Source organism: Phyllopteryx taeniolatus, chromosome 7, assembly GCF_024500385.1.
Source record: "Phyllopteryx taeniolatus isolate TA_2022b chromosome 7, UOR_Ptae_1.2, whole genome shotgun sequence".
Lineage (NCBI taxonomy): Eukaryota > Metazoa > Chordata > Actinopteri > Syngnathiformes > Syngnathidae > Phyllopteryx > Phyllopteryx taeniolatus.
Window position 1 is genome coordinate 15,575,612 of NC_084508.1, and position 22,540 is coordinate 15,598,151.

The following is a 22,540-nucleotide window of genomic DNA, read 5'->3' on the forward strand; positions in this document are numbered from 1 at the left end:
TCAGCTCCCTCCAAAGATTTTCAATTGGATGGAGATTAGGACTCATTGCTGGACATTTTAAAACAGTCAATTTTTTCCTTTTCAACCATTCTTGTGTGCTTTTGGTTGTGTGCTTTGGGTCTTTGTCTTACTGGAAGACCCATGATCTTCGCCTCAAACCAAGTTTTTGTACACTGGGTAAGACATTTTGCTCTAAAATTTCTTGATAATTTTCTAATTTCATGATCCCTTTGATACAGTCCAGGACGCTTTATTGTGCCATCTGTAAACATACTCTTTGTGTGCATTGCCAAAAAGCTCTATTTTTGTTTCATCTGTACTTAAAATATCAAACAAGTTAGCTACAGAAACATGTTTCACTTGATTCATTTTCTTCAGGAGATATTCCACATTTAGTACTTAAACTTCATGGATGCCAATAATAATGAGCAGGACTAAGTGGACAGCGCAGGCACATCAGAGCTGTAGATGGTCACCATCATTTTCACATACAAGCTGTCATCTGTGAGCTATGTTTGTTTTTAATATAGGTAACGTAGCACGTAGTATTAAACGTTTTTTTCAGAATCTTTTCTTGGATTTATCCATGGTTTACCAACCTAATAGCTCAAATCTTGGCGCCATGTGTTGCACATCAGTGGTTGTGAGACATATTGAGTGACAAAAATGATAATAATATAAATTATGTTATGTTACAAGAGCACCATAATCTTCAAATTTGGAATTACATTTGAAAAACTAACTAAAATAAAAACAAATTTAAATTAAAGACTATTTTCCAAAGTCACAGAGAGCCACATCAGAAGGAAGAAAGAGCCACATGATGGGTTACAGACCCCTGGTGGAGGGAGATTGTTAGCTGGCTTAATGTTGGCATTAGACATAGTGGTGTGAGAAGTGTTTGCCCCCTTCCTGATTTCTTTTTTTTTTTTTTTTTTGCATTTTCGTCACACTTAAATGTTTCCCATCATCAAACAAATTTAAATATTAGTCAAAGACAACACAAGTAAACAAAAGCCAGTTTTTCACAAAGGTTTTTAGTATTAAGGGAGAAAAAAAAAATCCAATCCTATATGGCCATGTGGGTAAAAGGTGATTGCCCCCCCCTTGTTAAACCATAACAACTGTGGTTTATCATACCCGAGCTCAATTTCGCTGGCCACACCCAGGGCTGATACTGCCACACTTGTTCTCAATCAAGAAATCACTTAAATAGGACCTGGCTGACAAAGTGAAGAAAACCAAAAGATCCTCAAAAGCTAGACATCATGCCGAGATCCAAAGAAATACAGGAACAAATGAGAAAGAAAGTAATTGAGATCTATCAGTGTGTAAAAGGTTATAAAGCCATTTCCTAAAGCTTTGGGACTGCAGCAAACCACATTGAGAGCCATTATCCATGAATGGCAAAAACAGAACAGTGGTGAATGTTCCCAGGAGTGGCTGGCCGACCAAAATTACCCCAAGAGCGCAGCGATGACAAAAGACCCCACAACAGCATCCAAAGAACTGCAGGCCTCACTTGCCTCAGTTAAGGTCAATGTTCATGACTCAACCATAAGAAAGAGACTGCCCTGCATGGCAGAGTTCCAAGACAAAAAGCAATGCTGAGCAAAAAGAACATTAAGGCTCGTCTCAATTTTGCCACAAGACATCTTGAGGATCCCCAAGACTTTTGGGAAAATACTCTGTGGTCTGACGAGACGAAAGTTGAACTTTTTGGAAGGTGTGTGTCCCATTATATCTGGGGTAAAAGTAACTCCGCATTTCAGAAAAAGATCACACCAACAGTAAAATATGGTGGTGGTAGTGTGATGGTGTGGGGCTGTTTTGCTACTTCAGGTCCTGGAATACTGTGATAAATGGAACCATGAATTCTACCAAGAAATCCTGAAGGATTGCGGTGCCATCTGTTCATGACCGCAAGCGAAAACGAACTTGGGTTCCGCAGTAGGACAATGATCCAAAACACACCATCAAATCCACCTCTGAATGGCTGAAGAAAAACAAAATTAAGACTCTGGAGTGGCCTAGTCAAAGTCCTAACCTGAATCCTATTGAGATGCTGTGGTATGACCTTAAAAAGGCGGATCATGGTCGAAAACCCTCCAAATTTCAACAATTCTGCAAAGATGAGTGGGCCAAAATTTCTTCACAGTGCTGTAAGAGACTCAGTCCAAGTTATTGCAAACACTTTGATTGCAGTCGTTGCTGCAAAGGGTGGCCCAACGAGGTAGGTTTGGTAGGTTTTTCTCCCTTAATAATAAAAACCATTTAAAAACTGCATTTTTTGTTTACTTGTGTTGTCTTTGACTAATATTTAAATTTGTATGATGATGGGAAACATTTAAGTATGACAAAAAAAAAAAACAAACAAACAAAACAAAAAAATCAGGAAGCGAGCAAACACTTTTTCACATCAGTGTATATTTATTGTTTTACTTACCGGATTTTTACTTCATTTGCATTGCTATGGCTGAGGGTCTGAACTGGAGCTAGCATGTCAAAGATGGGGTACTCCTATACTTCTACCGCCATGCACCCAAAAGTGTTTAATCATGTCAGTCGTGCAACCTCCTTTGCACAAACTGATCTTATTGCTAATGTTGCCCTAAGCCGACTGGTCATTTATTTAAAAACAAAACAAAAAGGTCCCGCATGGTCAGCTGTGGCAGTAGGTAAGGTGTGCTCAACTATAAAATGAGCGAACAGGGGTTCTGCTCAAAAACGTTGGCTAATTTGGATACTTTTGGGCCTGATTTACTGAAGGTTTACACATACAAAAACGGGCACACACTGAATAACGCTCTCAAAGAGATGTGGAAGCTGATCAACTAAACAGGCGCAACCGGCATTTCTGAGCGTTGTGGGAGGGGTTTCTGCAAATAGATTCATTCAGCACAAGCAATGTGTGTGATTTATCAAACCTAAGACGAACTGCGCCAGCTTATTTTGGGTCTTGAAATCGTGCTTCTGATGGGCAGGTAAAACAAACGCGTAAAGTGATGCCAGTGTACTTTACAGATGAAAGCCTTGTGACTGGCAAAGAAGTCAGCAAATAAATCCTTCAGAAGCTCCAAAATGGCATTCCTGACAATATATTGCATTATTTTTCTGGCATCTCAAAAATGCTTGTACAAGTGGAAAAGTACTCTCATAACCTCTCGTTTTGCCTACGCTACGATGGCACAGGTTTGCACGTTTTGACAATATTTAAATACATACATTCGCAAAATCAACCATCACAATTGTTTTCATGTTTGATAAATCACATTGTATGGGCGAAATTAATCTATTTGCATCTGCTCTTCCCAGAACACGCAAATCTGAATGCACGGCAATTTGGTAGACACAATCTGGGCCACGCCCGGTTAGTAGATCTGTTTCCACAAACGGTAAGTGAGCAATCAAGCTGGAACTTGTCTTCGCAGGCACAGACCTTTAGTAAATAAGGCCCTTGGAGAGCACTCAAAAAAGAAGACTGGCTGCCGTACCTTCCTGGCCTTGACCAGTGCCCCTCTGCGATACATGTAGTCCTCGGAGTTCATGACAAACACCATCTTGTGAGTGTTGAGCTTGAAGCGACAGTCCAGGCTGCCGGCGTTCTCCACGCCCAGTTGTCGGGCCCACTCTCGCCTGCAGCGCATCGCCTCCACCTGACGCACCTGCCAGCGCCGGAAACGACGCAGATTCCTATACAAGACAGATACGCAATATTAACCTTTTCTCATATGGACACGTCAACACCAGAACAGATGCATGCCAATATGGCGCCAAGGCAGTGTAAAGAGCTTAGGCAACGACATCGGAATAACATTGGACCCTTATTAAGGGCTATGATTTTCTGGTGATACCCATGCTGTGCTAAGTAGTTAATTGTGCACAGTTAGTAACATGGACACAAAAACAAAGAAAGTCACACAACACAAAAAAGCAGTCATATATACAGGTACACAAAACAAAGCAAGACAACACCATCACACAGAAACAAAAAAATAGACATGCACCTCAAGACCATCGAAAGACAAGGATCACGTGTATTTCTGTGTGATGCCGCTTACCAACTAGTTAACTATTCACCAGTTTTGACATAATTGGTTATGTCATTGTTTTGCGTACGGGTCCTCGGTTTATGACTAAATTCCATTCTTATGGCGGCGACGTAACCCGACTTTGTAAGCAAGACTGAATGTGCCTTTAGGCCTGGTACATACAAAGACAATCAGGCTTTTTGTCCTAATTTTGCCCCTTCCCGACCAATGATGTCAAACGCCAGACTATGTTATGTCTTTGATTATCCTTAGGTCTGATGTGTGTTAAGAGTGGATTTGTCCCAATTCTAGGGTACAAAACGGGTCAGCGCCAATAATCTTAAAGGTCCAATATTTTTTCTATATAGACCTCCATAGAGGGACTCTCTAACATCCATCCATCCATTTTATATACCACTTATGCTCACGAGGGTCACGGGCATGCTGGAGCCTATCCCAGCTGACTCTGGGCAAGAGGCGGGATACTGAACTGGTCGCCAGCCAATGACAGGGCACATATAAACAAACAGAGTCTAGAGAGTTTAGAGTCTCCAATTAACCTACCATGCATGTTTTTAGACTGTGTGAGGAAATTGGTGCACCCGGAGAAAACCCACACAGGCACGTGGAGAACATGCAAACTCCACAGAGGCGAGGCCGGATTTGAACACGGGTCCTCAGAACTGTGACGCAGACTTAGTATAAAAGTCTCAATTTCATTAAAAAAAAAAAAACAAAAAAAAACAACAACTTAATTTTGTCATACTAGTGTCCAGAAAAGGCCCCTCTGACTGCTACTTCTGTTTGGCCCAGTTTTGCATTCACTTTGTCCATATTTGACTAAGACTGTCCCCTTTGCTCTTATTGGATGCCTCTGTGTAGAAGACCTACTTGTAAGAAGACCACACGTTATGTTGACAGCGCTGGCCTGGGAGCAAAGAGGTAGGTGGAGATCTTCGCTAGTGACGTAGATAAGCTTGGGAATTTCGAATGACCTGATTTCAGGCTTCTCGGCAGAAAAAGGTCTGGAACACAGGAATACCTGGATGATTTTAATTCATCCATCCATCCATTTTCTGAGCCGCTTCTCCTCACTAGGGTCGGGGGCGTGCTGGAGCCTATCCCAGCTGTCATCGGGCAGGAGGCGGGGTACACCCTGAACTGGTTGCCAGCCAATCGCAGGGCACATAGAAACAAACAACCATTCGCACTCACATTCACACCTACGGCCAATTTAGAGCCTCCAATGAATGCATGTTTTTGGGATGTGGGAGGAAACCGGAGTGCCCGGAGAAAACCCACGCAGGCACGGGGAGAACATGCAAACTCCACACAGGCGGGGCCGGGGATTGAACCCGGGTCCTCAGAACTGTGAGGCTGATGCTCTAACCAGTCGACCACCGTGCCGCCTTTAATTCATATTTCACTTATTTACTGAGGCATCATAGAGCCAATATTACATCCCAAATACTAGAAAAAGTTGGTTTGGTAAAAGATAGGATCGTTAAATATTGAACGTGTTCAATATTTACAACCAAAAAATATTTGTGTGGGAAAGCCGAGTCATGACGCCGTGAATTGGTGACGTGGAACAGAATGTAGCCAATCAAGAAGCGCCTTGACTCAGAAACAAGGAAGAGACAGTAAATAAGAACAAACGTCTTACGCAATGTTGCTTTTTTTGTATGAAATTAGGTTCCCCAGACAGCAAGAAGTATTTTCCAAATCAAGTCTTTTTGAGACGTCATAACCATTTAACAACGGTCCCGCTTCCGGCAATCTTCGGAAACACTCTGGTAATATCGGTGCAAATCCGGAAGTGTTTCTTCTTCTTTGGTTTTGTGGGATCAGGTGATCACGTGAGATTTCAAGATAGGCCACGGAACAGAATCTTTGTGTGTGTGTGTGGTGCACTTTCTTTTTTTTTTTTTTTTTTAAATACACTTGAATGACAGTTAATAATAAAGGTTTTATGATGCCGACTGTCTGTCCTTGGAACAGAATGAGTAATTATTTTGTGATTAAAAAGTGCTTTAAAACCTGAAAAAAATTAAGGTCAACCAGCATGCGAGAACAGACCTGTGTATGAATGAAATATCACAAAGTATAAAACATAACAGGTGCGAGTTGAACTATTTTACCGTGGAAGAAAGACAGGTTTGAAAAAGTAGCCGTCTGCTTGTGAACACAGGCTGGACTCAGTTCCAACAAACTGCTCCATGTAGCTGGACAAGCACTGAAACAACAAAAATGAAATTAATTTAACTGGAACAATTACAAGTCTTGATTTTTTGCTTTAAAAATCTATCTAATTCATTTACCTGAACATCCAAGGGGTCATCAGCCTGGGCCTCCTCAGTGTCTTGCAGCTCAATGGTTATTGTCACATGACCCTTATTTTGAATAAACATCACCTAATAAAAGAAACAGCAGATATTAAGCCATTAGTTACAACTGTATAAAAATAGGTTAAAGACAAACTTAATTTCCCAGTAAATAAAGAAAAGAGTCCAGCCATTTACTACACCGCTTACTCTCATTAAGATTGCCCACAAATCAGAGAGCACATACTGTAAAGATAAACAACCATTTTTGCAATGTGGGAGAAAGTCGAAGTACTCAGGAGGAGAAAAAAATAAAATAAAAAATAAAAAGCACGGCAAGAACATGCAATCTCACACAGAAATGCTAGAAAGCCTGGATGCGATCCCTCAACCTCAAAACTGTGAGGTGTAACCACTCGGCCAACGTACCGCCTTTAAAGAAATGCAATGACAGTGAACTTTGTTTGTGATTATGCTGTTCTAAAATAATTGGGAAAAATTACTAGTGGGGAATGACTACATGTCATGCCATGTTTACAGGACTTGCCCAAACTAACCATGTATGTTGTCTTAAGCCTTAAAAAAGACATCTCCCTTCCAAAAGCAACAAACAACATGAGCATAGCAGTGTTCCAACGCACACATCGTTATCCAAATTCAATGGCATTTTAAGCTACCGCAGATTTTCCGGCAATGTTGAACTCACTGATTTGTGTGTCTTGTTCTATCCCACAACCTGCTTTCCTGTGCAGTGCACAAAAGCATTGAATTAAAAGTAGAAATTGACTTGTTAAATCAAGAGATCCATGTACTAAAAATTAGCTCTACATTTGGATAAAGATTCGCCGGATCCAAAAAGCTACTGATTTTGTCGGAAAAAACAAAACATGCTGTGCTCATCTCTTTGAGAGATCCTTTGGCAAGTAAATGCTAAAATAGAAATGATCACACTTCTGCGATAGTATTTCTTGGAAATCTTTCTTTGAGATCAGTAAATTACCTAAAGAACAATAATGCAAAAGTGCATTCCATATGCCGTTCATCTCCTGCTGATTAGGTCTGGTTACTATGTCCCAAACACCCAGCCATGGCGGTTGAAGAGAGTAATCATACCACTGGAACAATACCAGGAGGGGACCTTGGTGTAGTCTCTTTTTTTCCCCTCGAGGGTTTTCGGTTGAATAATCTGTTGCGTGGTGCTGACTGCAAACACTTTGCTGTGTGTTCTGACAGTGAACTTCTCACAAAAAAATACTCACAAGTCACCGCTAAAATTGCTGTTGAATTTGGATGACGTGCACACCAGAACACAACGATGCAGTATGTGCTGCCCGAGAGAGAGAAAAAAATAATAATAACCTATCCACTTTAAGGCTCATACTTGACCTTTGCCTAACCGGGAAAGGGTAAAATCATACTACCCACAATGGATATGACGTTGCAAGATTATGTGCAAAGAGCCGATTGCCGGTCACACCAGGTACGGCTGGACAATATAGGTCGGGAGGTCAAGAGCGATATCAAAATTTATGCCTTCACAGATTTGTTAAAATATACTCCATCTTGGCCCAGGTCTCCCTGGAAGAAGAGATCTTGTATCTCAATTGGACAATTACTAGATCAACAAAGGATAAATAAATAAAAAAAATCTGTTCTGATTGACTGACTTTGAAACAGTTCTCCTCGGCCATGGCTCTCTCAGCCTTCCACTGGTAGCTCGTCTCCCAGGCTGCTCGCACGCACTGAGAAGAGAGGTTCCCCCCGGCGGCACCCCTCTTCCTCTCAGCCAGATAAAGATCCACCACCTGCAGACACACCTCGTCGCTCACCAGGTGCTGCAGCTAAAGTGACAAAGAGTTTAAATTAAGACGTGATCAGCGTCACACTGGTAGTACTGGTGCTGTATGTGGGACTTCGCCTACCTGCCGGATGATGTTGTGGATAACCTTGTCGATGGTGAAGCCAATGTAGGCGTGAATGGTGAACATCTCCCGTAGTGTGTCCTCGTACTGAGTCGAGTCAAGGTTGCCATCCAGCAGGCTGCGCACCATGTCCAAGAAGGCTGGGTAGTACTCTTCCAACTCCACCTCACCTGCACACACACATAAACATGACATGTATGCAACATCAGCAAATTTTTAGGCAATCCCCTGTAGCTCCAATTAGGAATCAATAAACATGACATCATCCTGTAGAAGGTATGAATGTGTACTGTTGTTACCGCTACAAAAGAAGTCCCACTCATTTATTTCTGTTTTTGTTAGTAAGTTGGAAAACAACTTAATATTGCAAGGGTATTTTTGACAATAGAGTACCATTTGGTGCCGAGCCAAAATTAAAGTGAATGAGGAGTTTGTGTGTGATCATCAAGCCTCTGGATAACTGCAACAAGGAATGGCACCCTGTAGAGGGCAACAATGCCTTGAAGTGAACGTCCCTCTCTCAGATTGAAGAGGAAGAAGAAGGAGGAGGGGGCGGGGTGCAGGACACAATGAGAAGATGAAAGCATAATGGCGGTAAAGAGAAAGACCACAATGGAAAAAAAAAAGGGCAAAAAAAATTCTGAAAAAAGCTTTTGGCACTAGAAAATTATTGTGCCAAGGCAAGAAAAATATTACTGCGACCGACAGGAATGACGCCTTAGATCATTCAGGGGAATAAAGTATGTGGCGCCGAGCCGATCCTTTTTTAGCAAAGCTATCGCTGAAAACGCCGGGCCATATGGCGAGACCCTCTCAGCTGCTTGCCAGCTGATCATCTGCTGACCAGGATTTGAGTAAAGGGGATCCAGAATAGTCAGATGAGTGAACTCCCTCTGGATCGCCTGGAAGCACCCGTGCTTCATCCTGAGATCCTGAGACGAAAGTAACTCGTTTCCACCTAGCGTTCGCTACATTTAGTGATCAAAGAATTCTCCCTTCTCTTTAGTCCCACTAGTTCACATTACAATGCAACATCTGTTGCCAGTACTGATTTGAATTTTCTATTTACAGCTCGTCCATCTTTTGCAGTAATGCAACACCCGCAAGTCGAACGTCTTTTAGGATTGCGACGGTGTTTAGTTTTTTTTACCCTTGCAAATACGTCATCAATAAAAAGTATTCTCTAGTAATCGTATGTATTTTTTAAAATTTACAGGTTAAGCAGCCAGCAGATGTTCGACTCCTATTCCAGTACGCCGTGCAAACAAAAAAGGCAATTGAAAGGTTTTTTTTCCTCTATGTACCACTACAGAAATTTCAACAGTGTATTTTAGTAATATTTATATTTGTAAACTGCACAGGTTGTGCTTTGAACAGAAGTAGGGACTGGTTTCAAGGAAAATGGCAACCACACAAGATCCGATTCACTGCCACCAAAGAATAAAATCCAGATGTGGGTGAAACCTTGCTAGATTTTATGCCCAAGGTAATAATAAAAACCTGGACTATTGAGCAAACGGCAGAGGAGGAGGATGAGGAGGAAGAAAGTGCAGGTGTGGGAGCCCGATTTGTCCATGCATTTTTGTCTAATGTCCATCCATCCATTTTTAGGGTCGCGGGCGTGCTGGAGCCTATCCCAGCTATCATCGGGCAGGAGGCGGGGTACACCCTGAACTGGTTGCCAGCCAATCGCAGGGCACATACAAACAAACAACCATTCACACTCACATCCACACCTATGGGCAATTTAGAGTCCCCAATTAATGCATGTTTTTTGGGATGTGGGAGGAAACCGGAGTGCCCGGAGAAAACCCACGCAGGCACGGCGATTGAACCCCGCTCCTCAGAACTGTGAGGCTGACGCTCTAACCAGTCGGCCACCGTGCCGCTTTTTGTCTAATGTTCAGATGTTTGAGATTTTCACTAAAGAAAAAAAATATTGGTGTCTAAGTCATTGTTCTGCTTGATCTGTCTGCTTTCACAAAAAGGCTGTTTTCTCCGTTTTTTTCCTTCAGAAACGAGCATATATTTGACTGCTGATTACTAAAGAATGGTATAAACTAGAGACAAACTTTTTTATGATGAAAGGAGAGTCTGAGCTTTTGTTTGGTTGTTTTGGTGTTTATATAGTCATAGTACACAATATTCTGTGGGGCTTGAAAAATGAGGGAAATTTCTCAAATACCTGGCAGAGTTCCCTGCTCAGGCAGTGAATGAGCTAATTAACCTAGCAAGCTATTTTTATTTTTTCTTAAATATGTGAGCACACAAGCACAGGTAGATCATGCAAACTGCACACAGCAAGGTACAACTGTGAAGCAGATATTCTAACTGTACCATACCACCATTCTGGCCGTAGTTTCAGTGGTACCTTGGCTTACGAATTCATCCATTGTCAACACCGTTTATCCTGGTTAGGGTCGCGGGGCGCTGGAGCCTATCCCAGCTGACTTCGGGCAAAAGGCGGACTACACCCTGAACTGGTCGCCAGTCAGTCGCAGGGCACATATAGACACGGACAACCATTCGCAGTCACATTCACACCGTCACTGAGTGGGAACTGATCCCATGCTGCCCGCACCAAAGTCAGACGAGTGCACCACTACACCATCAGTGACTTTCGCTTACGAATTCAATTCGTTCAATGAATGAAGATTTTTATCAATGTAACGACACCAACAGTAAAACAAATGTGTGGTCATAAGAGACTTTTCCAACTTACTTGGCTGTTTGAGGCGCAGCTCCATAGCGAGGTCACACGCCTTTTCCCGCCTCCCTTCGGCCACAAGTAGCCGCTCCCTGCTCTGCTCGGCGCGGTGCTCCAGCAGCTGCCGCTCGGCCTGCCGGTACACTCGCAGCAGGCGCGAGCACAGAGTCTGGTGCAGCCGTAGGAAGAAGTACCAGTTGTTGTTGACGAAGAATAGGTTGTAGACGTCGTCCAGCTCCTTCTGGTGCTCTGCTTCAGGGTCGCGCAGGTCCACCTTCTCAGCAGCTGTGCCAGAACTGGCCTCCATAGGTGTGGATCCGGGGATAGATCCGGTGGTGGTCGCAGTTTGGCTGGTGCTGCTAGGAGTGCTGGAAGCCTCGGTGTCTGCCGGTTGGGATGGGCTGCAGCGTCTCCGTCTGGATTCATTGTTTAGTTGCTGCTGGCTTTGGGCTTGGGCTTGGACTGGTTGAGGTTGAGACTGACTACTGGTTGCTGCTGCTCCTGCTGCATCAGAAGTGTTAGTATTCCCTCCTGTTGTTGTTGTTGTCGTCGCTGCTGCCACTGCTCCGCTTGCTCCTCGTTCTCCTCCCTCCTCTGCCTCCGCCTCCTCATCTGTCCAATCCTCCGTGTCACTGAGCTCGCCTCGGCGTGAAAAGAACAGGTCGGGGACAAAGTGCTGGATGATCCGCTTGATGTGGTCCTTGTCGTCTTTGTGAATGGTGGGCTGGCGTTTGACGTGGTAGATGATGAGGGCGGCAGCGTCTTCCAGGACCTGCTTGTCCTCGTACGTAAACACCATGTGAGGCTCGCTAGCCGACGCCGCGCTGGAGCCGTTGCGAGCCTGCTGGCCAACGCCTCCCTCTTCCGTGCTCTGCTCCTGTCGCTAAAACACAAGCGTGAAGATGATGAGCTTTAAACAGGCTGTATCGACCCTCACATAAATACTTGTCCCCAAATAGCATTTTGTCAAGCGATTTTGTATAGAAGTCCAAGAAAGAGAAATTTATTTTCTTTTGAATTCTTATCATTCAGTGACATTGCCTGATATTTGGGAATCTTTTATTTTTGATTATTATTCTTGTGTGCTGCTATTCTCCACTTTCCTGCTATCAAGCTGGAATTTGTCCATTACTGGAATAATAAAAGGCTCACTCTGTTCTGTGTGTAAATTATGACCCAGGAACTCGGGGGGGGGGGGGGGGGGGGGGGGGGGGGTCTCCAAAAAGAGACAAAGCTGGGAAATCTGCAGAGTAAAATAAATTTAATGGACATTAGACAAAATGTTTCATGTATAATACCTGCAACAACAAACAAAAACATTTAACATGATGAAAATCTACAAGAGCTGATCATTGGAGCATGGACAAAAAGCTAAGGAGTAAAGAGCCAGACTTTCCTATTATGACTAAATTATGTGGGTGTATTTGTGATGCGGCATTGAACATTGCACAAAACATTTACTGTCAACGTTATCATATTGTCACAGTGTCCAGCTACTGGTTGATCCGAGCTATAGAGAGAAAATAGCGTTTACCTCATCGTAGACACTTTCTATTTCATTGAGGAGACTCTTTGAGCGCAGGGCCTTCATGTCATTCTGTTTGAAGTTGACTCCTTGATGGTCCAGGGACTTGAGGTAGGCCTTCTCATACTGCTCCCTCCAGATCTTGTTGAAACCCTGCTGGGCCTCTCTCCACTCCTCTTCCTTCGCTTTCAATCTGTGTACCCCAGCACAGGTTCAATTGCTATTAATGTTAATGTGATAATGTGAGCACCACTGTATGTTGTTAGCCATCATGGCAGCACTCACAATCAGGGCGAATGTTTCCATTCAGATAGCAGCCTTTAAGTTGAGTTTAACATGCATATACATGCATAATGCACACTCAACAGCCATAACATTAGGCATATGGCACATGTATAATTTAACAAGACATATAGTATATCAAACATTATGCCTTTATAAATATGATAATACTCAGCTTTGATGACTATCAGGGGTATTAAATTTAACAATCTGTAAATTATTGTGGTTGTCATTTTTTTGTGACGTTCAAGTGTATGTCTCTCGGCTGGCCTGGGAACACCTAAAGATCCCCCCCCCCCCCCGGAATTGCTGGATGAAGTGGCTAGGAAGAGGGAAGTCTGGGCTTCCCTGCTAAAGCTACTGCCCCCGCGACCCGACCTCGGATATGCAGAATAATATGGATGGATGGATAGTTTAAGTGTACTGCATCATAGAAAACGGTCTAACATTTAGATACATGAAGGGCATAATGGCGCCAGGTGTAAGTGCAGTTAACTACAGGCAAATTCATAACTATTGTTAAAATAATACTTTTCTTACAGCACGAATCAAAACTGAGCATCAATATTTCAGTATTACAGTATAAGGCATATTAATCAATATTGCTCATATGAGATGCTGTGATCATTGACCGTAAACTAACAAAGTTAATTTGCAACGCAGCTATTTCTGGTTTATATGACAGTTTAGCGTTATAATAATTAATACAAATAGGAATTTCTAAATCAAATTTTTAACCAGTGAAGAAGAAATGTTTAATCTCAGCAGAGAAAGAACAGTTCTGACCTCTTGAGCACGACAGGCACCGCCGTGGCCGGACTCCTCTTCAGCCCATCGATGATCTCAGGGGCCTTGTCACCATAGATCCGATACACGGCGCGGCGCTGGATGACCTCAGAGGTGCCGCCCAGGCAGTCGTCTAGTCGAAAGCGATCCTGGTCCTCGGGTGAGAGACGTGACAGCTTCTTTTGGACGCTCTCGAGCACTCGGATGGTGGCCAGGTTCGTCTCCAGAACCACATCCAACTAGAGGGTTTTTTTCAAATTTATGTTTTTAATGAACACTCACTTCATTCAAAGTATGTACACTGAACCCTCGCTGATTCATAATTCACCTACTGGTGAATTTTTCTGTAGAACCTAACAAATATAACCTGACTGAAAACTCATCTTGTTGCACCTATTCATGTTTTTGTGCTCTTTATGGAACACCCAAAGATGCCGCCAATACGCTCTGCTCCTAAGACACCATGTTCGAGTTGGGGTAGCGAGCAGAGTGGTAAACCCCCTAAGATAATGTGGGGCAAGGTCCTGATCGCTATTGGCAGTGAGGGAAGTTAACAGTAGATCAGCTAGCTGCTAAGGTACAGTCAGTGTCCAACTAAGGATAGTCATTTGCAGTACACTGTTTGAATTTTAAAAACTTCGTATCAATGCATCACAGATTTCAAAATGTAATAAGATAGCAAATGGGAAAGCAGTTGATATTATTATGGGTTGCAAAGCATACACGCCACCTTCCTCGCACCTCTGGTGCATTCTTTCGAAATGAAATCATATGTAGCCAATTTTTAAAGGTAATGTTATAAGAAGGGTTTGAAATCATATTCAAGTGTTTGGAGATCGTAGTCTGGGGTATATTTAGCGTTTAAACTATAAATACCGCAATCTCTTGTTTAGTATGTTCCAAACTGCCCCCATGATAGACATGTAGTGTACTGACTAAAATGTGTTAAACTGTATTTGTTTGAATTGCTGTTGTGAAAACTAGTTAAAAGTTTGTTTGGTTCTTTGTGTGGATGGATACTGGGGTGTCCTGCGTCCCGAGGGGTCTGTGAACATTTCAGGTTTTTTTTTGTTTTAATGATTGATTGAAGGGGTGGTGGTCCAATGGGATTGGGGGAAGGAGGTGAGTCGTGGAGAGGAAGAGCGGGAGATCCGGGACCAGAGGGAGAGAGTTTTTTTTGGGCGGGGGTCTGCACCTGGTTTTTGGACACGAACGGATGATTGGACTGTTTTATGGACGAACGGATGCTTGGACTGTTTTTGGACGCGAACGGATTTACTATTTCAAAGCCACGGGTCCTGTCTGCTGAACGCCACGGGTCCCGCCTGCTCAACGCCACCGGGCTGCCGCTTCGACGCTACGGGATCGAGTCGCTGTGCCTACTGAAGCGTTTTGAGGGCTCGTTCCTACGACAATCGGTTTGGGTTTTTTTCCCCCAGTGAACTGAGGGTTCAACGGTTTTGTGAGTACTGCCTATGAGGGCTACATGTGGGGGCTCGTCCGGCGGGAGCTGGTTCTGCACATCGTCTTCTAGGCTGGAGGAAGCTTCAGTCCGTTTCTGGGCAGGCAGCCACTGTCTGACACTCTTCAACAAGTATTCTTTGCCTTCCTGATTTTTCTCTGTACTGAACAAGTAGCTGGCCATGAGCTGAAGGCCTTCGGGGTTGGCGGGGTCATACTGCAATGCTCTATCAATGAACTTTCTGCACCTGTCTGATGCACCCTCCTCCATGCAGAGATCTGTTAGGTAAAGCTCAGCAATGGAGCAGTAAGCAACGCTAACATCCTTCATCGTCGAGTGTTCAAGGTCTTCACCTACAGGAGCTGTAACTCCGGCCTGGTCAGTGGTCTGTGCTTGTTTGTCCAATGCAGAGAGCAGGACTTGTATTCCTTTGGTGTAGTAGTCAACAGCTTCCTGGCCAGTGTGGATCTGCCCCAGGTACATGTACTTACTGTGGCCTCCATCCGGGCTTAGCTCCACAGCACGCAGAAAAACTCCTTTAGCTTTCTGTATGTCTCCAAGCTCAGAGGAGATGTGTCCCAGCATGTCAAGAGCTTGCAGGTTGGTGGACTCCAGGTCCAGGGCACGCTGACAGTAGAGTCCAGCCATCTCAAAGTCAAAACTGTCCATGCATTCTTCAGTCTTCTCCAGTAGTTGCTCAACAGAGTACTTGGCAGCCGTTTTCTTCTTTGCCTTTTCATGCATTCTCACTTTCATCCTCTCCTGAGGTGTCAAGCCCACTATGCCGGCATCTTTGTTTGGACGATTGTCTTTCCTCTTTGGCTTGGTTTTCTTTTTACCTTTGGCCTGCCCTCCCATAATTAGGAATACGGTGCCTTATGTTTCAACAATTTAGACTTGAAGAGGAGATTCTCTCAAAAGTTAGCCCCCAAAACACATGGAGAGCAGAGGCGAGAAAGAGTACATGGTGCGCATTTGGAGTCTCAAGTGATGGTACATCCACCAAGTCCTATCTGAAATACGTCAAAAACATGAAACGAGAATTACAGACTGCCTACCAGCTCGCCGAGAGCATGGCTAGAAAAAAAAATGAAGGGAACAAACAACGCTACGATCAGAGAGTTCGTTTCTGTCCATTAGTCTCTGGTGACAGGGTGTTAATCAGAAATCTTGGATTGCAAGGAAAACACAAGCTAGCTGATCGTTGGAAAGCTACACCATACGTTGTGGAGAGTCAACTCCCTGGTTTGCCTGTGTTCAAGTTGAAGCCAGAGAACGGACAAGGCTCTAACAAAGTATTGCACCGAAATCACATTCTGCCCATTGGACAGGAAGTGAAATTGAATGTGGAAAAGAACGAAGATACACTTCAACGCAAACGGAGAGCCAGCAAAAGACTCAAAGCAAAGAGGGCTGAAAACTGTAATCTTTCTGGTGTACCAGCGCTTGATCATGTTGAAAAGATTGAGTCTGCATCTGACTCAGAAGAGGATGAAATGGGTGTGTGGTATGATTATCACTCCATATGTGAGTCAAGACAACCGGAAGCTCAGGAAACTGTTCAATCAGAACCTGTCAGCATGGATTTGGATCAAGTTGTCCCTCCAATTAACCAAGAGATGGATGAGGTTACAGTTGAGGCATCTGCGGCAACAGATGACGATGGATCCGTAGTGCAAGATGAGACTTTTGAAAGTACTGTTGATACTGGAAGGGACACTGAAGCACAGACATTCGATGTAACGACTGCGAGACAAGACAGTGTTACAGAGAGTTCAGACGAGGCACGACGGCCTCAAAGACTGAAAAGGGTTCCTACCCGACTAACCTATGACTTGTTAGGGAGTCCAAGCTCTGTGGCAGTTAGTACTCATACTGTCTCTCTAGCTAAGGTTGATGATAAGACATATGGCTTATCTCCACCACCTTTGAGGTACAAGAGCATTTTTTATAAGTGGATTGGTTTGAGAGGGGAGTGTTTATCCTGTTCATAAAAGTTTATGTTGTTATACATGTCATGAGGGCATGACAAATTTTTTTTTGTGGGGGGAGAGTGTAGTGTACTGACTAAAATGTGTTAAACTGTATTTGTTTGAATTGCTGTTGTGAAAACTAGTTAAAAGTTTGTTTGGTTCTTTGTGTGGATGGATACTGGGGTGTCCTGCGTCCCGAGGGGTCTGTGAACATTTCAGGTTTTTTTTTGTTTTAATGATTGATTGAAGGGGTGGTGGTCCAATGGGATTGGGGGAAGGAGGTGAGTCGTGGAGAGGAAGAGCGGGAGATGCGGGACCAGAGGGAGAGAGTTTTTTTTGGGCGGGGGTCTGCACCTGGTTTTTGGACACGAACGGATGATTGGACTGTTTTATGGACGAACGGATGCTTGGACTGTTTTTGGACGCGAACGGATTTACTATTTCAAAGCCACGGGTCCTGTCTGCTGAACACCACGGGTCCCGCCTGCTCAACGCCACCGGGCTGCCGCTTCGACGCTACGGGATCGAGTCGCTGTGCCTACTGAAGCGTTTTGAGGGCTCGTTCCTACGACAATCGGTTTGGGTTTTTTTCCCCCAGTGAACTGAGGGTTCAACGGTTTTGTGAGTACTGCCTATGAGGGCTACAGACAAAACCCACAAAATAGTGCCTGAATATTTCATGCATGCATATATCATCAAAATATATGCATGTGAGGTGCAGGTGTTATTTTTGTCCACTTGGGGTCACCATCTTCACGTTTTACAGTACTATAGTAACTGTGACTGAAGGCGTGTAACTTTAAAAGGCAGGGTCTGGCCTGTTGAGGCAAGTCTGAGTCAGCGAATGAGTGTGTAAACTTGGCTGGCTGTTAATTGGCTAAATCGTTATCCACTCTGTGTTGAGTGACTCGGCGTCAATTGTGGTAAGAGGCAGGTCGTGTGTGAATATGTGCTTGTGTATATTTTGTTATGAGGTGGGGTTTGAAAAATGTTGCTATTCGTCTCATAGGTAGGGTTCACTGAACATGTGCAGACACTCTAATTATCGTTGTAAAGGTTCACACATTAAGAAAAATAAGAACATCTATCTTACCTCAAATCTTTCATCCTCACAGCGGTGCAGCTGCTCCTCGTAAGGAGTCTTCTTGGAGCTGACGAAGGTGGAGTCCTCTGACCAGGAGGGGAATGACACCCAAGTGTCATTTAATACCTAAACACATCAATACAAAGCATCAGTGACAGGTTTCTCACTACATAAATATTGTTTGATGGGGCATTTATCAGTCAATAAAATATTGTAAGAGTAATTGAATAATAAGTAGACACACCTCTTTACATAAGGCGGTGCGCCCACTGCATTTAGGCTGCTGGTATGTCTTGGGCAGTGCTCTGTAGCTGGAGCCCAGGCGTTTGCAAGAGGCGTAATCCACCTCCCTGCCTCCTCCTCCCTCCATGTAGCGATCTGACAGCCCGGACATGGCATGAGAGAGTTCTTTGTCTCCCAGGAAGGACTTGAACTGTGTGTACACTTCAGGAAACTTCCTGGAAAGCATTTGGATTCAAACTTGAATGACAAATATCAGAATCCCGGACACTGTTTCGCTTTTTTGTTATACAGTATTATAAGGCCATTTGCTGCAGTGGGAGTAACATTCTACAAATTACTGTTATATACTGCTTTTTACTGTAAGACAGTAATGCACTACCCATAGATTTCTGTTATTTAAAATCACAAGGTAAAAGGCACTCAAAAAAATGCAGTTTAAGAATTCACCCAAACTGTGATAGGGTATGTTATTTCCTGCTCCCAAGTTTGACTGGAATTGCTGACCTCAAACTCAAGATTTGAGATCGCATGATTCCAATTATTTTATTACAGTTCAGTAGAGAGAAGGATGCAAACATAGTCAAACGCAATCTTTGTGCGACCCAGAGGAAACTCTATATTGAGTAGTAGTAACGTACAAAAATCTCTCTAACACTAAGCTAACAGCACAGTCACTCTGAAATCAGAAAATTAGGATCACATCTTTCTTTTAAAGCACTCATTTTAAAATGGAATGTCACTGCGCTTTCCCAGAATTCAGAATATACAGAAGTACTGAAAGTCACTGATACATGCAAACATAATGGTTGCTGGCAAGATTTCGATTTTTGGTCATGAGGCTAACTTGGCTCCATCCACGTGGAAAAAAACTGAAATGTTTCTCCATGTATGGTGAGTTGCGATAAATTACATTTCAGCATTTTAAAGTTTTGTTAATTATAGGGCACGGTGCCTCACAGTTCTGAGGACCGGGGTTCAAATCCCGCCTCGCCTGTGTGGAGTTCGCATGTTCTCCCAGTGCCTGTGTGGGTTTTTCCCGGGTACTCCGGTTTCCTCCCACATCCCAAAAACATGCATGGTAGGTTAATTGAAGACTCTAAATTGCCCGTAGGTGTGAATGTGAGTGCGAATGGTTTTTCTGTGGCCTGCGAATGGCTGGCGACCAGTTCAGGGTGTACCCCGCATCTCGCCCGAAGATAGCTGGGATAGGCTCCAGCACACCCACGACCCTAGTGAGGATACGCGGTACAGAAAATGGATGGATGGATGTTAATTATAGATCAAAGTGATTCTCCAAGTGTGATATGCGTACCACTAGTGGTATGCGGACTCCTTTTAGTTGTACGTGAAAGAATCGCTGTCTAAGTACAAGTCATTTTAACTTTTATGCATCCATCCATCCATTTCCTACCGCTTATCCGAGGTCGGTTCGCGGGGGCAGTAGCTTTAGCAGGGACGCCCAGACTTTAACTTTTATGTTCAATATATTTGCATTCAAGCTTTAAGAACTGTTTTAAACATGTATTTAGGCACAATTTTTATTTAACTTTTATGTGGAATACATTTTAATTAAATCATTAGTTAAGTACTGTTTATATTCTTACATTTAAAAAAAATGTAAGTACAGGAAATGTTATAAAACATGCCTAGGGTGTATTTAAATAGGGTATTTTTAATTTGCCGATTTTCTCTAATCGTAGGGGGTCTGGAACATAGGAACCTTTAATGGAGGGGTATTTACTGTATAATGAATTTTGTAATTTTATTTTTTAAATAAATTGGATGGAAGAAGATTGCCCTACTCAGTCATTTTCGACTTCCTACTTACCCCAGGAAAGGAGTGACAAGCTGGAGCAGCTCAGCTCCTGATACCACCTCCTGGTTGAACAAGGCAATGCAGCGCAGGAAGTTCTCATACACTTCCTGGCTTTTAAACAGGCGGCGAACCTGAGGGACAAATCACAATGACAATGCTATAGAACCTGCATAATTACCCAGCACTAATCTGCCATGGAATAATGTCAACGATACCTCACCTTATCAAAGAAGGAGAATTCTCGCAAGACTCCATGTTTGCCGACTGACGCGATGGACTGGTCTTTGGTACAGGAATACTTCATTTTTTTCTTTAGGGGGGAAAAACAGTCATGTTGAACTACTCGAAAGTACAGACCTACAATATATTGGTAATTCGCTTTATACACTGACGTTAAACAAGTAGTTAACAATTCAGATGCACTACCTTGAGTAGTGGAGACATGTGGGGCAGGAGTATGGGTCTGGGCCTCTTTTTGTTCTGTTTGGTTATCAGGTCATCATCTTCTGGCCTCTTCAGTTGCTCTTTCGCTCCAGTCAGTGAGTTCCCGGTGAACTATTGAAAACGCATTGGATCATGTGTGTTCATATAAGCTCAGTGTTAAAAATATGAGGTTCATCAGCATGGCATTTTGCAGAATAAGTTAGGGACCAGGCGGCACGGTGATCGACTGGTTAGCACATCTGCCTCACAATTCTATGGACCGGGGTTCAAATCCCGGCCCCGCCTGTGTGGAGTTTGCATGTTCTCCCCGTGCCTATGTGGGTTTTCCCCGGGTACTCTGGTTTCCTCCCACATCCCAAAAACATGCATGGTAGGTTGATCGAAGACTCTAAATTGCCCATAGGTGTGAATGTGTGCACGAATGGTTGTTTGTTTCTATGTGCCCTGTGATTGGCTGGTGACCAGTTCAGGGTGTACCCTGCCTCTCGCCCGAAGATAGCTGGGATAGGCTCCAGCACGACCGCGACCCTTGTGAGGATACAGCGGAACAGAAAATGGATGGATGGAAGTTAGGGACCAAAGGGATCATGCTAATATCACTCTTTCTGTACTGACCAGTGATCTCTTGGCGTCAGGCAAGAATTGGCCAAACTCAGCTAGCAGGTCCTCTTGTCCCTTGAAAAGACTGGCAACCTTAGAAAAGACCTCATCTTCAGTCATCCCGCTGGTACCTCGACTTCCTCGGCTCTCCTTCACCTCCAGCTGTTCCTTCTGGGAAGTGGAAAGCAGTGAGAGTATTATTAAATAGCCATTAGTCAGAGAAAATGCCAGAGCATGGCCATGAATGGCAACTTAAACAGCACGATGTATCGCAGCTCTTTAACAGGGGAGTACCTGATATGTGTGAAGAATCTCTAGGAAGGCTCTGTATATCTCTGGGTGGTCCAGAAAGCGGTTTTTGATCTTGTTTACGTAGCTGATGGCACTGTCGAATTCGACCGGGCTGGTCTCCGAGGCAGGCGGGGACACTGACGAGGTGGCGGCCTGATTCTGACTGTCTTTGCTTGCTAATGGAAGGGACAGTCTGCTTGGATTTTCCAAAGGCCCAGCTGAAGAAGTTGAAGAAGATAGAGACTCTGCTGAAGCTGGCTTCACATCACCGCTGTGGGCAGGTCCGGCTTCAGAGGTGGTGGTGGACGCAGCACCGGAGGTCGATGTTACAGTGGAGGTGGTGACAATCTTCCCCTGTTGGCCGGGCGACACCTGAACAGAGGACAAATTGAAGTCCAAGTGCTCTGACTGGCTGTGCCGCAGTAGATGAGAATATGACATTTGTCTTTGACAAGGAGCCAGTGAAAGACTGCCAAGACGGTGGACAAGTTTAACCACGTTATTTTAACACCCAATATACTAGATCGCCCATTATTTATTCTCGTTTCCAAAAGCATCATTAATCTGTATAATGAACTGAACACCAATGTGTTATGAAATTATGGTTGGAGATGTACAGCCCTAAGATGTGGTTGGGTCTCAACATGTAGCTTTGCTGTTTTGTTTTGGTACTTACAGCATAGGTTTCAACAGCAGCGGTTCTCGCTACAAATTTTTTTTGAAAAGCCACTTTACACCAACTATGCAGCATTAACACAGCAAACAGCCACAGTACACTTGACGGTGAACATATTGGTGCACTGAGCGGATCAATCCTAAAATGTTCTTCACAGGTTGATGAAGACCACACAGTACAAGACAGACAATAATGAAGGACAAAGATTTGACGAGTGGCTCCGTAACTTTCTGGGGAGCATGAAAGCAAATGTTTGCTGAAATAAATGGAGAAAAATCAACTTTGCATGTTCACAGGCTGTTCGCACTGAAGCCCATTTGAATTGTTTACATTTTAAAATCTCACTGCAAATCTGATCTGAAAAAGAACAAAAT

General features: G+C 43.7%; 2 protein-coding genes across 2 annotated transcripts in view; both read right to left on the bottom strand.

Annotated features, from left to right (window-relative positions):
* Positions 1 to 22,540, bottom strand: part of sin3b (SIN3 transcription regulator family member B) — a 30,311-nt gene that overhangs the window by 2,357 nt on the left and 5,414 nt on the right. The window contains exons 4-18 of the mRNA XM_061778989.1: positions 21,494 to 21,862; positions 21,215 to 21,370; positions 20,582 to 20,710; positions 20,376 to 20,465; positions 20,168 to 20,286; positions 18,341 to 18,554; positions 18,106 to 18,222; positions 13,578 to 13,816; positions 12,519 to 12,702; positions 11,000 to 11,867; positions 8,278 to 8,447; positions 8,023 to 8,196; positions 6,353 to 6,445; positions 6,173 to 6,267; positions 3,495 to 3,693 (exon numbers count right to left, since the gene is read on the bottom strand). Coding sequence (XP_061634973.1) covers positions 3,495 to 3,693; positions 6,173 to 6,267; positions 6,353 to 6,445; positions 8,023 to 8,196; positions 8,278 to 8,447; positions 11,000 to 11,867; positions 12,519 to 12,702; positions 13,578 to 13,816; positions 18,106 to 18,222; positions 18,341 to 18,554; positions 20,168 to 20,286; positions 20,376 to 20,465; positions 20,582 to 20,710; positions 21,215 to 21,370; positions 21,494 to 21,862 — 3,216 coding nt within the window. The remainder of the gene's footprint in view (positions 1 to 3,494; positions 3,694 to 6,172; positions 6,268 to 6,352; positions 6,446 to 8,022; positions 8,197 to 8,277; positions 8,448 to 10,999; positions 11,868 to 12,518; positions 12,703 to 13,577; positions 13,817 to 18,105; positions 18,223 to 18,340; positions 18,555 to 20,167; positions 20,287 to 20,375; positions 20,466 to 20,581; positions 20,711 to 21,214; positions 21,371 to 21,493; positions 21,863 to 22,540) is intronic.
* LOC133480639 (uncharacterized) lies at positions 14,766 to 16,196 on the bottom strand. Its single transcript, XM_061778993.1, has one exon. The coding sequence runs from the start codon at positions 15,895 to 15,897 to the stop codon at positions 14,935 to 14,937; it is 963 nt and encodes a 320-aa protein (XP_061634977.1). The 5' UTR covers positions 15,898 to 16,196; the 3' UTR covers positions 14,766 to 14,934.

Excerpts from the sequence above, each read along its gene's own strand:
- LOC133480639 (XM_061778993.1), bottom strand. The coding sequence starts at position 15,897 with ATGGGAGGGCAGGCCAAAGGTAAAAAGAAAACCAAGCCAAAGAGGAAA.